This window comes from Neophocaena asiaeorientalis, unplaced genomic scaffold, assembly GCF_003031525.2.
Source record: "Neophocaena asiaeorientalis asiaeorientalis breed wild unplaced genomic scaffold, Neophocaena_asiaeorientalis_V1.1 scaffold544, whole genome shotgun sequence".
Lineage (NCBI taxonomy): Eukaryota > Metazoa > Chordata > Mammalia > Artiodactyla > Phocoenidae > Neophocaena > Neophocaena asiaeorientalis.
In genome coordinates, this window is record NW_020173921.1 from 257,277 (window position 1) to 271,666 (window position 14,390).

At 41.5% G+C, this 14,390-nt stretch overlaps 1 protein-coding gene across 1 annotated transcript in view; it reads left to right on the forward strand.

Annotated features, from left to right (window-relative positions):
* The window catches only part of LMBRD1 (LMBR1 domain containing 1), a 115,163-nt gene that overhangs the window by 2,222 nt on the left and 98,551 nt on the right, over nucleotides 1-14,390 (forward strand). Inside the window, exons 2-3 of the mRNA XM_024752146.1 lie at nucleotides 5,909-6,085; nucleotides 13,916-13,976. Coding sequence (XP_024607914.1) covers nucleotides 5,909-6,085; nucleotides 13,916-13,976 — 238 coding nt within the window. The remainder of the gene's footprint in view (nucleotides 1-5,908; nucleotides 6,086-13,915; nucleotides 13,977-14,390) is intronic.

A 14,390-nucleotide genomic window follows, 5' to 3' on the forward strand; every position in this document is an offset into this window, starting at 1 on the left:
CTGTAGCTGAAAGTGGTATTTAAGGTGAGGGCTTTGGCCATTTTGGCGAGTTTTCTTGGGTCTCTCCCCTGTATACATGTTCTCAAGCGTTTGTTTGATTTTCTCCTGTTGATCTATCTCATGTCAATTTAGTTGTTAGACCAGTCAGAAGAACTGCAGAACGAAAGGTACATTTCCTCCTCCCTGACAGAGGAGAACAAAGGAGCAGGTAACCTGTATCAAAGTTCAGGGGGGAGTCTCTTGGCAGTTATCCTTGAAAAACATGTAAGGTACAGCAGTTGTACTGTAAATTGTAGGAGGATGCAAACAAAACAAAATGTGGCCTTTAGGAGGGCCTGAAGATAGGTGGGAAAACAAAAATTCTTGTAACAGGTTATTTTAAGTACTGAAAACCAAAGTATGGTTTTATGAATTAAATAGGACTTCAGAGAATAGAGAACAATATTGGGAGAAAGTGGAATTGAGGCAAACTTTGGGTAGATAATGAAGGGAAGCCATTTAAGTTGGTGATATTACAGTGGGAACAAGATAAAATGAGAAGGGAATTAAAGGTCTGAAATTAGATGTTGGAGTAGAAAGAAATTAGTAATGAGGGCCATTGTTTAATTTTCTGCAAGTCTCTTTAGTTCCTGGATTATTAGAAGAGAGCTGAATTCTCATGTCTGCTTCTGCATTCAGCCTTTTCAGAGATTATTTTGATTGAAGTATATGAAGTTTTAGTGATACGCAGTTGGAAGCAGAGTATCTTAGGTCATTGTGGACCTTGTTCTATAATACTACACCAAAACTCAGTAAGTAGAAGCTTCTTAATATGAAATATGGTTTCTGAAACCCTATCAATGAACTTTTGTTCAGTTGTATTAAAGTCCACGTTGTACTTTGAATGGATCTTTCCCCATGTGTGGTTTTATAATGTGATGCATTTGATCATTTAGAAAATACTGGTTCACTGAGTTATGCAGATCTTCCAAATATGGATACCTTTCATTATATAAATCAAAATATCACATTCATCAGTATCACTACTGATCTTGTCAGAAGAAATGTCTCAGAAATGAATTGTCAAGCTCACAGTCGTGGATACAGGTTTTCCAAAATTCTGGTTTTCATTTGAAAGCTTGAATTTTATCACCTGTAACAAATACTGTCAGTTGTTTTTCTTGAACTGATGGGCTTCCTTTGTTCATTTAGAAAAAATCTGCCAAATATCCAAGTCTGAATAACCATAGTTAGTCACTTGTGCTTTGAAGCGAAAATGATGTTTCTTGGAAATAGTGCCTAGTTTGGCTTTTGACTCTTAAATACTGAGGTGCTTTTCCTGGGGGCAGCCAGCCATCGCAGGTTGAGTACATACTTCCAGTATGCATTTCCCCATGGAGTATTAAAAGAGTCAAGTGTTGAAGTTTAATAAAGTTAATATTTACTGCTTTGTCAATTATAGTTTTAAGTTAAATAGTCTTTAAAACATTTTTTTTTCCCCCTTCTGTGAGTGTGGTGTGGTGGTAAAGAGTAAGATTACTACTGGCACGTTTGGTGCCAACGCCAGCAGTTTTCCCCACCAAGGCTTTTGTGCCATCAGTGCATATATCAACATAGTGACAAAGGCGGATGATGTCTTAGTATTATTATGGGGTTAGTTTCAATTTGCAAATCCCCAGAAAGGGTTGTGGGACTGCCAGAGGTCTGGGGACTTAACACTTTGAGAACTGCTGCCAGTCATCTTCTAAAGAATCAGAACACTGAGACTGACTTCTTTTGTAACCTTGGGCAAACAGGATGGACTTCATTTTCTTCTGCCGCATAAGGCAAGGTGAGACTTGGCCCCTCTAAAGTCTATAATCCAACTGTCTACGTTTACTGTGTCAATCTGAGCTCCTCTACCTAAGCCTCCCCCTGCAGGATGCTCAGTAATTTGGTTTACACCATCTCTCCAGTTGCACTTCCCGTTACTGTACAAGATTGAGTCTCCGTTTCTGTAAAGCAAGTTTTCTCTTGTTACTCAAAGTGAGAACATCATCTGGGAACTTGTGAAAAATACAAAATATAAGACCCCAGCCCCACCGAATCAGAATCTGCAGTTCGACAAGATCCCAGGCAGTAGGTGTGTATTCATTTAACAAAAGTTTATCTGTTCTCATGCCTGCCTCTGCCCAGGTGCTTCTCCACCTTGACTGCTCATTAAAGCCACCTGGGGAGTGTTAAAAGCCCTAATGCCCAGACAGGTGAAATCACAATCTCTTGTGAGGGGTTGGGGACTGCTCTAAACCTTTCCTTATAGTTGTTAGCAAAATTATGTATTGGTCTCTTTTATGAAATCCTCTAAGATGTTACTTCATATGACATTTAATAATAATTGCTGCTGTTTGTGGCGCTGTAGTAAACCCTTCATTCAATTTTTATAACCTGCTATGAAAGAAGTATTCTTATTTCTGTCTTACAGTTGAGGACATTTGGTTTATTTTATAACGTAGTAACTATTGATAGATCTGTTACCGAGTCCAAGCTCGCTCTGCTCGCCGCATGACAGGCCAGTGAACCCGAGTGCCGGGGCAAGGAATGCGACTTTACTCGCAGACTGAGAAGATGGTGGACTAGTGTCTCTGAAAAACCATCTTATGGGGTCTGGATGCCAGTTTCTTTTGCAGAATCAGAGAGGGAGAGGCCTTGAGGAAGTAAAGTAAAAGGGCCATCAGTCTTGCAAAACACTTCCTGGAGTGACCAGCCTGGGAGAGGGGATGTGTTAGTTTCTTTTTCCTTGCAGCCATTCACAGGCCTGCGGGTTCCCTGAGGCAGGCCATTAGGTATGGTCATAATAACAAAAGCAACGAAAAGCAAAGGTTAAAGTCGAAGAAACGGATCCAACTTGGAGTCCGATTTAGCTCTTCCCTGTTACAGATTTAACCTGTAAACAACTGCTTGGGGTTCTGTTTTAAAACTGTAAAGGGATCTTGAGACCAAAAAGTTTGGGAACCTCTGGCTTAACTATTTTGCCTGTGTTGCCCTTTCCCTGCCTGTTATTGGCAAACTCCTTCCTTTGCAGTAATACCAGTCACTCTGAACTTTGTAAAAGTACAGATCTCCTTGAAGTCCAACAAAAAATTTATTGAGCACTTTGTGTCAGGATAGAAAGAAAAGGTTCATCTTCCAGTGACTTCCAAAATAATTGGGGAATATTTTAAATATCTGTCAATTAATTTAGAAACAAACCCATTAAATATTAATATAAGTAACATTTTATGAAAGAATATTTTCCAGAACAAGAAGAAATTAGTAAGTTGTTAAGCCAGAATTTGAATGAAGGTCTTCTTTCTCTCTCCCCTTCCTTCCTTTCTTTCTTTTTCTTTCTCTCTCTTCCCCCTTCCTTCCTCCCTCCCTCCCTCTCTCTCCTTCTTTCTTTCTTTCTCTCTTCGACGCTTTCTTTCTCTCTCCCTCCCTCCCTTCCTTCCTTCCTTCCTTTTCTTTCTTTTTCTTTCTTTCTTTCCTTTCTTTCCTTTCTCTCTCTCTCCCCCTCCCCCTCTCCCTCTCTCCCTTCCTCCCTCCCTCTTTCTCTTCCTTCCTTCCTCCCCCCTCCCCCCTCCCTTCCTTCCTTCCTTCCTTTTCTTTCTTTTTCTTTCTTTCTTTACTTTCTTTCCTTTCTCTCTCTCTCCCCCTCCCCCTCTCCTTCTCTCCCTTCCTCCCTCCCTCTTTCTCTTCCTTCCTTCCTCCCCCCTCCCCCCTCCCTTCCTTCCTTTCCTCCTTTGTTTCTTTCTCTCCAACCACCAGGTTCCCAGGAGCACATTTTCCTTTTCACCTTATTTTTTCCTGCTATTCTGATACCAACTGAAATGTTAATAATGTAAAGGAATTACATGCAACAACTTGGATGGATTTCAGATTCATTATGCTAAGTGAAAGAAGCCAGACTCAAAAGACATGCTATATAAGGACATGATGACATTCTAGAAAAAGCAGAAGGTATGGGGACAGATAACAGATAGTGGTTGTCGAGGGCTGGGGAGTAGAGAGACGGGTTAACTCTGGAGGGGCAAAGGGGATTTTTCTGTGGTGATGGAACTGTTCTTATATCTTGACTGTGGTTGGAGAATTTGGAAACTGAAACTACTTAGGTGGTGCTTAGGTTAGTTAGGTGGTGCTTAGTTCAGTTCTGGCTCCTGAACTAGAAGGGAAGTAACGTTACATGAAAAACTGGGTTTGCCTGTTGATGGGTGTTGAACCAAAAGACACAGCCAAGCCGAAGAGCAGGAGTAGGGAGAGCAAGGGGGGTCCTTCCCAAAGCATTGTCTCCTCAACAGCAAGATTGGGGGAGTTTTAAGCTAAGGGTGTATGCATATTATTAAGGGGCTTGAGCAGAGGAATAGAATTGGGGCAGAGGTCCACAGAGGCCAAGCTTTAATTGATTGAAGTCACTAGGGTCAGAAAAGGTCAACATCATCACTCCTTAGGTTCCAGTTGATCTAGTGGTTGAGCACCCCAGGTGGGGTTAAATTCTGCAAAACAGCTCAAGAAAGTGCTTCAGGCTAATCTTTACCACCTGTTGAAACAGAATTGGGAGTTTACAACTGATTTATTATCTTTACTGTTGTTACTTCTCTCACCTGGTAAGTCTTTTGTTCCTTTAAGATCTTTAGTTACTGAGACCCATTCAAGCAAGTGCGCTGTAGCCAGGCTTAGATGGCTTGGGCCAAAAGTGGCTTCTCTTAAGTCAAGAAGGCCATGCCTGGTTCTCTTTCTCTAGGGAATCCCTGCCCTGTCTGCTTACAGTGAAAGTTAAATCTGTTGAAAAGCATGAAATGCCAAAACTAAGCTTGTGTCCCAGGGCTTTGATAGAGCTTGGTTAAAACCCTGGTTTTCAGGTTCGCCTCAGGTTGGAATCCTCAGGCATTTGAAGTGCTGCCTGGAGGAGCCTCACTCTCTTGATTGAAGTGGTTTGCAGGTGGGTGTACAGGTAGGAATTTAAGTTTTTACCCGGGGGATTCTAACACAGCCAAGGTTAAGAATCACTGATTCGGGATCTGTCTGCTTCCCCTAGGATTAGGGCGGAGGTTCTCGAAGTGTAGTCCTTGGACCAGCATCAGCCTCACCTGGGAACTTGTGAGAAACGCAGGTTTTCTGGACCTTCTCCAGACCTGTTGGATCTGGAACTCTGTGCTTTGGCAGCCCTCCAGGGGATTCTGATGCTGGAATCTGAAGTTAGAGGATTGTGAGAGTACAGTCCTATACCCTCTGTTAGTTTCTAGGAAGATGGAGATGACTATTCAGAGTACCTTGTTGAGATGTCAACCTCAGTACCTCTGAGTGTACTTTTTCCCTGGAAAGTTCCTTGCAGTGCATGTGCATCCATTTTCAGTGTTCACTTTTCTTCGTTTAATGCCCTTTGAGATGTGAATTATAATGTGTCAATTGCATGGTGATTATTGGCAGTTAATCTTTAGTTGAATGAACTTGAACTGTCATAATGGGACAGAAGTTAATTTTAATTCAAGTGGTATTCTGTGATGCTTCAGCAGTAAGAATACGATAGAATAACTTCTGGTTATGTCTTCTTTAGGTTGGGGAGATCTATAGGGAAAAGTATTCAGAGCTAGTTAGAACTGTAATGTGTGAAACCATGAATGGTTATACTGTGTTCAGTAAGGAAATATGTAACTGAGCACTGTTATTGAAAACTTTTGCTTGTTTTTTTTTGGTGTCTTGGCACCCAAGTGAAGTTGTACTGCTTTCATGAACTCGGCTTTGAAAGTTACAAATCTTGAATAAATTTATAAGGGGTAGTGGATGTTGCTTGCACATCCGGAAGAATCGCTACTTGACATAATGTTTCCCATTGGGAACTTACAAACACAGACTAAAATCAGTTTTAGAGAATACATAGGGCAGTAACAAAACATTTCTTTCTGTTCTGTTTCAGGCTATTTTGGCATTCTGCTGGGTATATGTTCGTAAATATCAAAGTCAGCGGGAAAGCGAAGTTGTCTCCACCATAACAGCGATCTTTTCTCTGGCGATTGCGCTCATCACATCAGCACTTCTACCAGTGGATATATTTTTGGTTTCCTACATGAAAAACCAAAATGGTACATTTAAGGTAATTATCATCATACCATGGGAATTTTTCCCTTTCATATTCTTGGCAATTAAGTATTTACTGAAATGTTTAGCAGTGCAGTGTATGTTGTGTTTTATTGTCATCTCCGCGAATAAGCGAGAATGGAAATGCACATAGAGGCCGAGCATATGACAACTACATGGAACAGACAGGCTGCGCACTGACTTACACCCATCCAAGTGTGAAGAATGCCTTTGTTAATCGGAAAATGTGCTAAGTAATCATAATAGGGTTATTTTTGTGCCTCTTGCAGCTCCCTTGAAGTCTGTTTGACTTGATCTGCATCAGTGCAGTACGTGGATAATTTAGAAGGGATTTTGTTAGTGGCAGATTAGGGCCTTCGTCTCTATGTCATATTGAGTACTCTGAGTCACTGTGATGTAGGCTGCGGATTATCAGACCTGAGTTCTCATCTTGATTCGCACTGTCTAACTTGTGTCTTTGGCCAAACTGAACTTTTCTGGACTTCAAGTTGCTCATTTTTAAAATGCATGGTGTTGGACTGGAAAATTTCTGAGTTTCTTTTCAATTATGCAAGTTACTTTTACATTTCTTATTAGTGTAACCTTCTGTGAGGCAGGAACTGTGTCTTGTTTGTTTCTGTATGCCCAGTGTCTGACAAGCAGTAGGAACTTAAATATTTGAATGAAATATTATTTCAGTTATCTCAGTAATGCATGGTTCCAAAATAAGTTCCTGAATTGGGCCAACTGGGCTGAAATGATTTGGTAATTTTTGGTAGTTAGGTTTGGATAGATTCTGATTGCTGTGAAAACTACAGTTATTTTCTGTAGGTCAGTCATTCATTTAGCAAGTATCAGTTGACCACTTAGTATGTGCCAAACACTGTACAGAGATAGTAACTAACATTTGTTGAGTACTTACTATGTGTCAGACCCTTTCCTAAATGGTTTACATGTCTTCACGCCATTAATGTCCCAACAGCCCTATGAGGTAGATAGTGTTATCCATGTTTTTATGGGCAGGAAGCCAGGGTTCAGAGAGGTGACGTGACCCATCTCAGGTCTTGGGGTTTGTAAGTGCTGTTGCTGGGATTTGAAGTTCTGCAGTCTGGCTCCAAGGCTCTTTGCTCACTGGGATCTGGACCTGTACCTCTATCTATATCTATCCATCTGATACAGTGGAAGTAGTGTTATCCCTTGTACAATTGTTGTTTGAGTAGGAGATTTTTTAAGTTTTAAATTTAGAATATTTGATTTGTTTAGATTTTGTGGGATTATGTTTTCATCTTGAAATTTCTAAAGTAAGTATTTTCCTGAAATTATGAACTTGCCCTTAGATTATGTAGTTGTTCTGGGACCATGCTTAATTTACTAGTCACTCTCTGGGTACTAGTTTTTTGTTTTACTTTTGTTTTTTTTAACCCGTGAGATTGCATTTATACTTGTTTAAACAAGACTTAGGAATTCACCCACCTAAAGAAGCAAAAGTATTACCCATAAAAACTTGGGGCATTTATTTTATTAATAATATGCCCCAAAAGAGAAGAAAATGTATAACTGTAGTTAATGTGCTTATTTTATGGTTGTTAAATCTGAATGTGCACCAGTAATTAGAAGGGAAAAATTCCATGTTAGTGTTTTTTCCCCCAATTAAAAGAAAAAGTTTTCTTTCATTATTGAGGGATTATTTATTCAGCAATTATATGTTTTTTTTTCTGCTGTTCATTTACTTAGTTGTCTCTGTTTAGTTCTGTTTGTTTTTAGCTAACTCAGCTTAATGTACCAGTTGTTTTCCCAATACTTTGATGCCTTTCTTGATATTTTAAACATTCTTTGTTTCCCTTTCTGTCTTTTTCTGGGAGGGCTGGATGGTGGACTAGTGAAATTCATAAGAGTTGTCATTTGAAGCTGGCATGTGCTAACACTCAAAGGAGAACTGAAAAGAATTTCAAAGGACACTTCCCCAGTAAACCCTAGCGAGTATTTTGTCCAAAATGTTATTAATGAATTCCCTTGGGGTGCTTAGTGAAAGACAAGAGTAGGTATTTAAGAATTAGTTTTCAGACTTCATGCGGCGGCTGTAAATTTAGCTGTCTTCGGGTAGAAGTGCCCACAGTGTCTTTAATCTCTTCTGTCCTTATTAGTCAGGATGAATGTGCAAGTTGACGTTGTTTTCCATGATGAATTATGTTGTATCCTAAGTTTTACAGTGTGCATTTCTTATTCCTAAATGAATATAAGTATCGTCTAACTTTCTCCATTTCCACCTCAAATATTGAAGCCTCTAAACCGATTAGGGACCTGCTTATAAGGTATAATTGTTTGGAAACTCGAGATGTCGAGGACTGCTAACATTTGGCGTAGGAACTGAGGGTGCCAGGCAGGCAGTCTGCATACTTTCCCTGTTTCGTCTTATTTGCCTTCCTAGCTGTTTCTGCCTTCTTTTGGCCAAGGGTATATTGTAATAACGTCTGAACTGTTACCATTCACCCGTTTTTTTTTTTTTTTTTTTTTTTTTTTTCAGTACGTGGGCCTCTCACTGTTGTGGCCTCTCCCGTTGCGGAGCACAGGCTCTGGACGCGCAGGCCCAGTGGCCATGGTTCACGGGCCCAGCCGCTCCACGGCATGTGGGATCTTCCCGGACCGGAGCACGAACCCGTGTCCCCTGCATCCGCAGGCGGATTCTCAACCACTGCGCCACCAGGGAAGCCCCCATTCACCTTTTTTTAAACACATGGCACTATGAATAATTTCAGCCAGATAATTTCTTTGTTTCTAGTTTTTGTGAAATAATTAACTTTATAGATTAAAAAGGGAAAAAAAAAAAAACCTTAAAGTATAGCCAGAAGTGTTCTATTATAGTGTCTAATTGACCAATAACTTTAGCTAGTGATATACACAAAGTATACCAATCAAAAAAATCAGAAATGGCCACTAACGTGAACAAATATTCTTTATTTTATACAGTGTGTAAAATTAAAATAAAATCAGTAGTTAAGATATGGCATTGCAACATTTGTTTTGGTAGCTAAAATGTTCACCTCCTTCCCTCCATCAATGGTTAGTCTCTTTATGGCCCATAATTAGGAGATGTCTGGGTTGAACTCTACTGCTGCCTCATACCTACTCTCAGATGCTGGTAATTTTATCCTAGAACTCTGTACTCTTCGCTACACCTTAAGTATATTCATGAACTTAATATTGACTGAGTATGAAATGTGTACCTGACAGAGATGTGGATGCTAGAGATTAACGATTACAGCCAACGAGGCCGCTGCTCTCAGGGAGCTCACGTTCTGTGAGAGCAGACCAGCAGTCAACAGACAAAACAAGCTAGCTTCCTAGCGCTCACTCCGGTGAGGATGCAGAGCAGAGCGATGTGAGGCTCAGCTCGGTGGTGGGTGTTGGGGCAGGACAGCGGGATGAGGAGGGCCAGGGCCAGGCTGCCAGGTCCTGGAGGTGGGAACTGAGTGAGGGCTGCCTCAGGGAGAAGCAGCGACCGGTACAGAGGCCCTCAGGCAGATGTGCTTTTGGCCCGTTTGGCTGAGCTGTGGCGTTGGGGGCCGTGCTTTGCTACGAGCTGAGATGAAGAAGAAGGTGGGGACAGATTGTTTGCCACTTTTAGGCCATGTTAATGGGTTTAGATTTTCTTCCAAGGGCAATAGGAAGTTAGTGAAGGTAAAAAATAAAGGTGATGTGGGTTAGAGGGGTACTAGTGGAGAAAAGGGATTAAAAGCGGTATGGATTTTGGAGCTAGAACTGCTTGGATTGGCTGATGGATTAGATATGGAGGTGGAAGGAAAATGAAAACTAGAGATTAACGAAGCACTAAAGCTTAGTACACCTTAGAGAAATAGGGCAGCCTGGGGGAGTAATTAGACTTGTGTGTGCACACGGGCAAGTGAGGGATGTAAAAAAAGAGCTGTATTTTGGACAAGTTACCTTCAAGGTGCCTATCATACGTATTCAAGTGCAGCGTCGAGCAGGGAGTTGAAGCTCCAGGGAAACCTTAGGGTTGGAGAGAAGTATCTGGAAGTCATCAGCATGTGCACGGTATTCAGAGCTATGCACTGTCCAGCTGCTGGGGAGACCGAGTGGTCAGACAAGGCTTGGCATGGGCCATGGATTCGAGAGCCGCGCTAGTTACCTGGAGCTGGCCCAAGGGGAGGGGCTGCAGCCTGGGAGGTGGGAAGGAAAACGGAAGAGGAGGCTTCTCAGGAGAAGACTGTGTTTCAGGAAGAGTGATGCTGAGAGGTGGAGGGAGAGAGGGAGGGGAGTGACTGCGTTCTGGTGAAGAGCCGTCCCCATGGAGCCGCGGGGCAGTTGGTGCGAGTGGCTGAGTGCGGGCGGAAGGTGAGGGAGCAGTGACTGGGATGCTGACAGCTTTTCAGGAAGCTCTGTCCTCCAGGGGAGTAGGAGGTAGGGTGGGGTGTGTTTATCTGTGGTGGTGGTGTGTCCTTTCATGGAAACTACTAGAGCCTGTGTACTTTAGGGTTCAGTAGAGTGGGAGAGGTGTCTGGGAGGAGAGAAAGCGTATCGCTGCAGGTGCAGTGTCCCTGCGAAGGCCGAGGGGTGGGGACCCAAAGGGAAAGGGTTGGCTGTAAATAGCGCGTTCGAGTACAGATCGCGGTCGGTTCTAGATTGGGGAGTGAATTGAGTAGGTCTCTTTTGTCCTCAGATTTTTTGAGAGACCTTTAAGTCAGTGTTTGTCAACCATTGGCTTCTGTGCTGGGTGACCCCTGTGAGGGCTGTCCTGTGCATTGCAGGTGTTTAGCAGGTCCTGGCCTCTGCCACTCGATGCCGGTAGCCTACAGAGCCTGCCGCCACCCTCCAGCATCTCCAGGACATTGCCAGGTGTCCATGGGGGATGGAGTCACCCCTGCATGAGAACCATTGGTCTGAGGTGAGGTTATCTGGTAAAATTAAGGAGAGTCAGGTGTGGTTTGGGGCTGGACGGAGCATTTCAGAAAGTCATCTTGAAGAATGGGAGAGGGAGTTTTACATACACGAACCGCTTACCGCTTTGTATCGTGGACTTTATATCCTTTTCCTTTCTTCTAAAATGTTCTTCTTTCGTATTCTTTACTTAGTATTAGTTCTTGTTTTTCTCACATTCCTGTGGGGCTTCTGGAGTTCCTTTCGGTCTCTACTTTGGGAGGCAGTAGCTTGTGAAATGTATCAAGGGCACAGCATTTCTCAAAATGTAGAAGAAGGAAGTTTCATAAACTAAGCTGTTTTGACAGTACATCAGATACCTTGGAGGCAAGACTGTATATAAAAGCCAAATACACAAATAGTACTTCAGTGATGTTGTATATTTTACACATATTTTTGCTTTAAGATAGTAACCGTAATGCTCTCTAACTGCCACAAGATTTGGTTAAACTAAAGAACGTTGGAGGGTAAAAGATACTAAATTTCAGTGAACCTTTGGCTTTAATTACCTTCAGACTTTCTACATTTAATCTTTTTCTGAGGTTGGGGTCTTCTTCAATTTTGAAGTTTAACTTTTATGTGATTCTCAATGGGTACGTTAATGCCTTGTGGGGTTGTCTTGGAAATTGGTAGGGAGCTTGCGTGAGGATAGATGTAATTATCCTGTTTCAAAAAATCTTCAAGTTTGGAAAATCTTTTAAAATGTCTGTTTTGCTGTATAAACAATGACTAAAGAAACAGAGCTTTTGGGAGTAGAAGCTTTGGTTGTGTGTATATTCATTTGGATTCTTGCGTCATTGATGAAGAAATTTCCAGTCATTGGCTAGAATTCTCCCCAGTGCTTTTCCAGTCCTGTGTGGTAAGCACTGCTTAACGTTCTTTCCATTTTTCTGTAGTATATGTACAGTGTTTCTTTCATTACGTTTTTTAGACAAAGATTGTGTACGTCGTTAAAACTGTTGGTTGCAACTTGTTCTGTTTACCCGCACTCAGAAGTACTTTATGGATATCCATATACACCTGTATGTTTTTCAGATGACTTTTAGAATCAGCATGGCAAAACACTGTACCCACTATTGGGATTTTGATAGGCAATATATAGTGTTTATAGATTAATTTGGAGGGGTTTGGTATTTACGGTCTTTTCATGTGGGAACGTGTGACTTTTCATTTATTAGGATCTTTTTTATATTCTGTAATTATTTGTTTATATAGTTAACATAATTTTAAAATTTAGGCCATTAAGTTTTTCTTTTTTAAAAAAATTTATTTGGGGCCTCCCTGGTGGCGCAGTGGTTGAGAGTCCGCCTGCCGACGATGCAGGGGACGCAGGTTCGTGCCCCGGTCCGGGAAGTACCCACATGCTGCGGAGTGGCTGGGTCCGTGAGCCATGGCCGCTGAGCCTGCGCGTCCGGAGCCTGTGCTCCGCAACGGGAGAGGCCACAACAGTGAGAGGCCCGTGTACTGGAAAAAAAATAAGAAAATTATTTGTTTTTTATTTATTTATTTTTGGCTGTGTTGGGTCTTTGTGCTGCGCACGGGCTTTCTCTAATTGTGGCGAGCGGGGGCCACTCTTCGTTGCGGTGCGTGGGCTTCTCATTGCGGTGGCTTCTCTTGTTGCGGAGCATGGGCTCTAGGTGCGTGGGCTTCAGTAGTTGTGGCGCGTGGGCTCAGTAGTTGTGGCTCACGGGCTCTAGAGTGCAGGTTCAGTAATTATGGCGCTCCGCGGCATGTGGGATCTTCCTGGACCAGAGATCAAACCCTTGTCCCCTGCATTGGCAGGCGGACTCTTAACCACTGCACCACCAGGGAAGTCCTCTTAAGTTTTTCATAGTCTTAATTGCTATTGGAAAAATACTATTTTCATTGTGCGCTGTGTGTCAAGGTTTGCATTTGTAGTGCTAAATTTGGGGTTTCCACATTTTTTTGTTCTTTTAGGCATTTGTTAATTAGAAATTCATAGATATTCATTGCTAGAGGTGTTTGTAGGTGAAAAAGGAAAAAAAAGAAAAACCTAAATTATTTTAGAGTTAAATGTTACCACGCTTCCTTAAGAGACCTTGTAAGTGGGATGTTGATACTGACTTGAGCTCTTAAAGTATTGATAGAACAAAATTGACCTGAATACTAATTTGAGCCTTGGTACTTAATCGCAATGACCGGTCACTTTAACGCTCCAGGCTTAATTTTTTATATGCGTACAATTAGGATAGTCAAAAAGGCTTGCTATTATACCCCAGTTCTATTTCATTAATGTATATTTTTTTTATTTGAAAAGATTAATTAGAATTAATTTTCTAAGTTAAAGTACTAAATTTAAATGACTAATTTAAAGAAAATGTGGGTTGAATGCTAAGAAGTTTATATTGACTGTTCTTTTAGGTATTTTAAAATATCTTGTTTCTAAAATACAAATCATACCTGTCATTCTGCACAAAACCGCATCACTATTTTCCATTGCCTTTAGGACAGAGGCCAGAATACTTGGCGTGATTCACAGTCCCTCAAACCTAATGCCTTTCCCTCCCTCACTCCACCTGCTTTCTCTTCCCTTTCCAAAAGCTCTAGTGAATCTATATTTTGCTTCCTGCAGGTTTTTCAAAGTCTTCATGTATGTTCCTTTATTCTCTTCCCTCCTTCCCACTGTGTTATTCTGGCCCCAGTTTAGTGGCCATGGCCCGTAGCGGCCTCTGCTTCATGTGCTTCCCCAGAAACATGTCGTCACATTAGCTCAGCATTCACCTGCTGAAATTGCCTGTTTACTTGTCTGTCACTTCTTGAGGGCACAGACCATACCTGTCAGAGTCAATGGTACATTTATAAGTGATATTCAGTCATATTAAAATTTAAGTATAATTGTTAAGCAAATGGCTATTTCATTAATATTTCTATTGTTTCCTTTTGATCCTAGGACTGGGCCAACGCTAATGTCAGCAGACGGATCGAGGACACCGTATTGTATGGTTACTACAGTAAGTATATTTCCATTTCATTGCCTGTCTGGGCTGCTCGCCAAAATGTAGAATAAAGCTATATATAGACTTTTTTTTTTAAATTAGAATATAGTTGCTTTACAATGTTGTGTTAGTTTCTGCTGTACAGCAAAGTGAATCAGCTATATGTATACATATGTCCCCTTTTTTTTGGATTTCCTTTCCATTTAGGTCACCACAGAGCACTGAGTAGAGTTCCCTGTGCTATACAGTAGGTTCTCATTAGTTATCTGTTTTATACATTTTATTGTATATGTGTCAATCCCATTCTCCCAATTCATCCCAAACCCCCTTTCCTGCCTTGGAGTCCATACGTTTGTTCTCTACTTCTGTGTCTCTATTTCTGCTTTGCAAATAGGTTCATCTGTACCATTTTTCTAGATTCCACATATA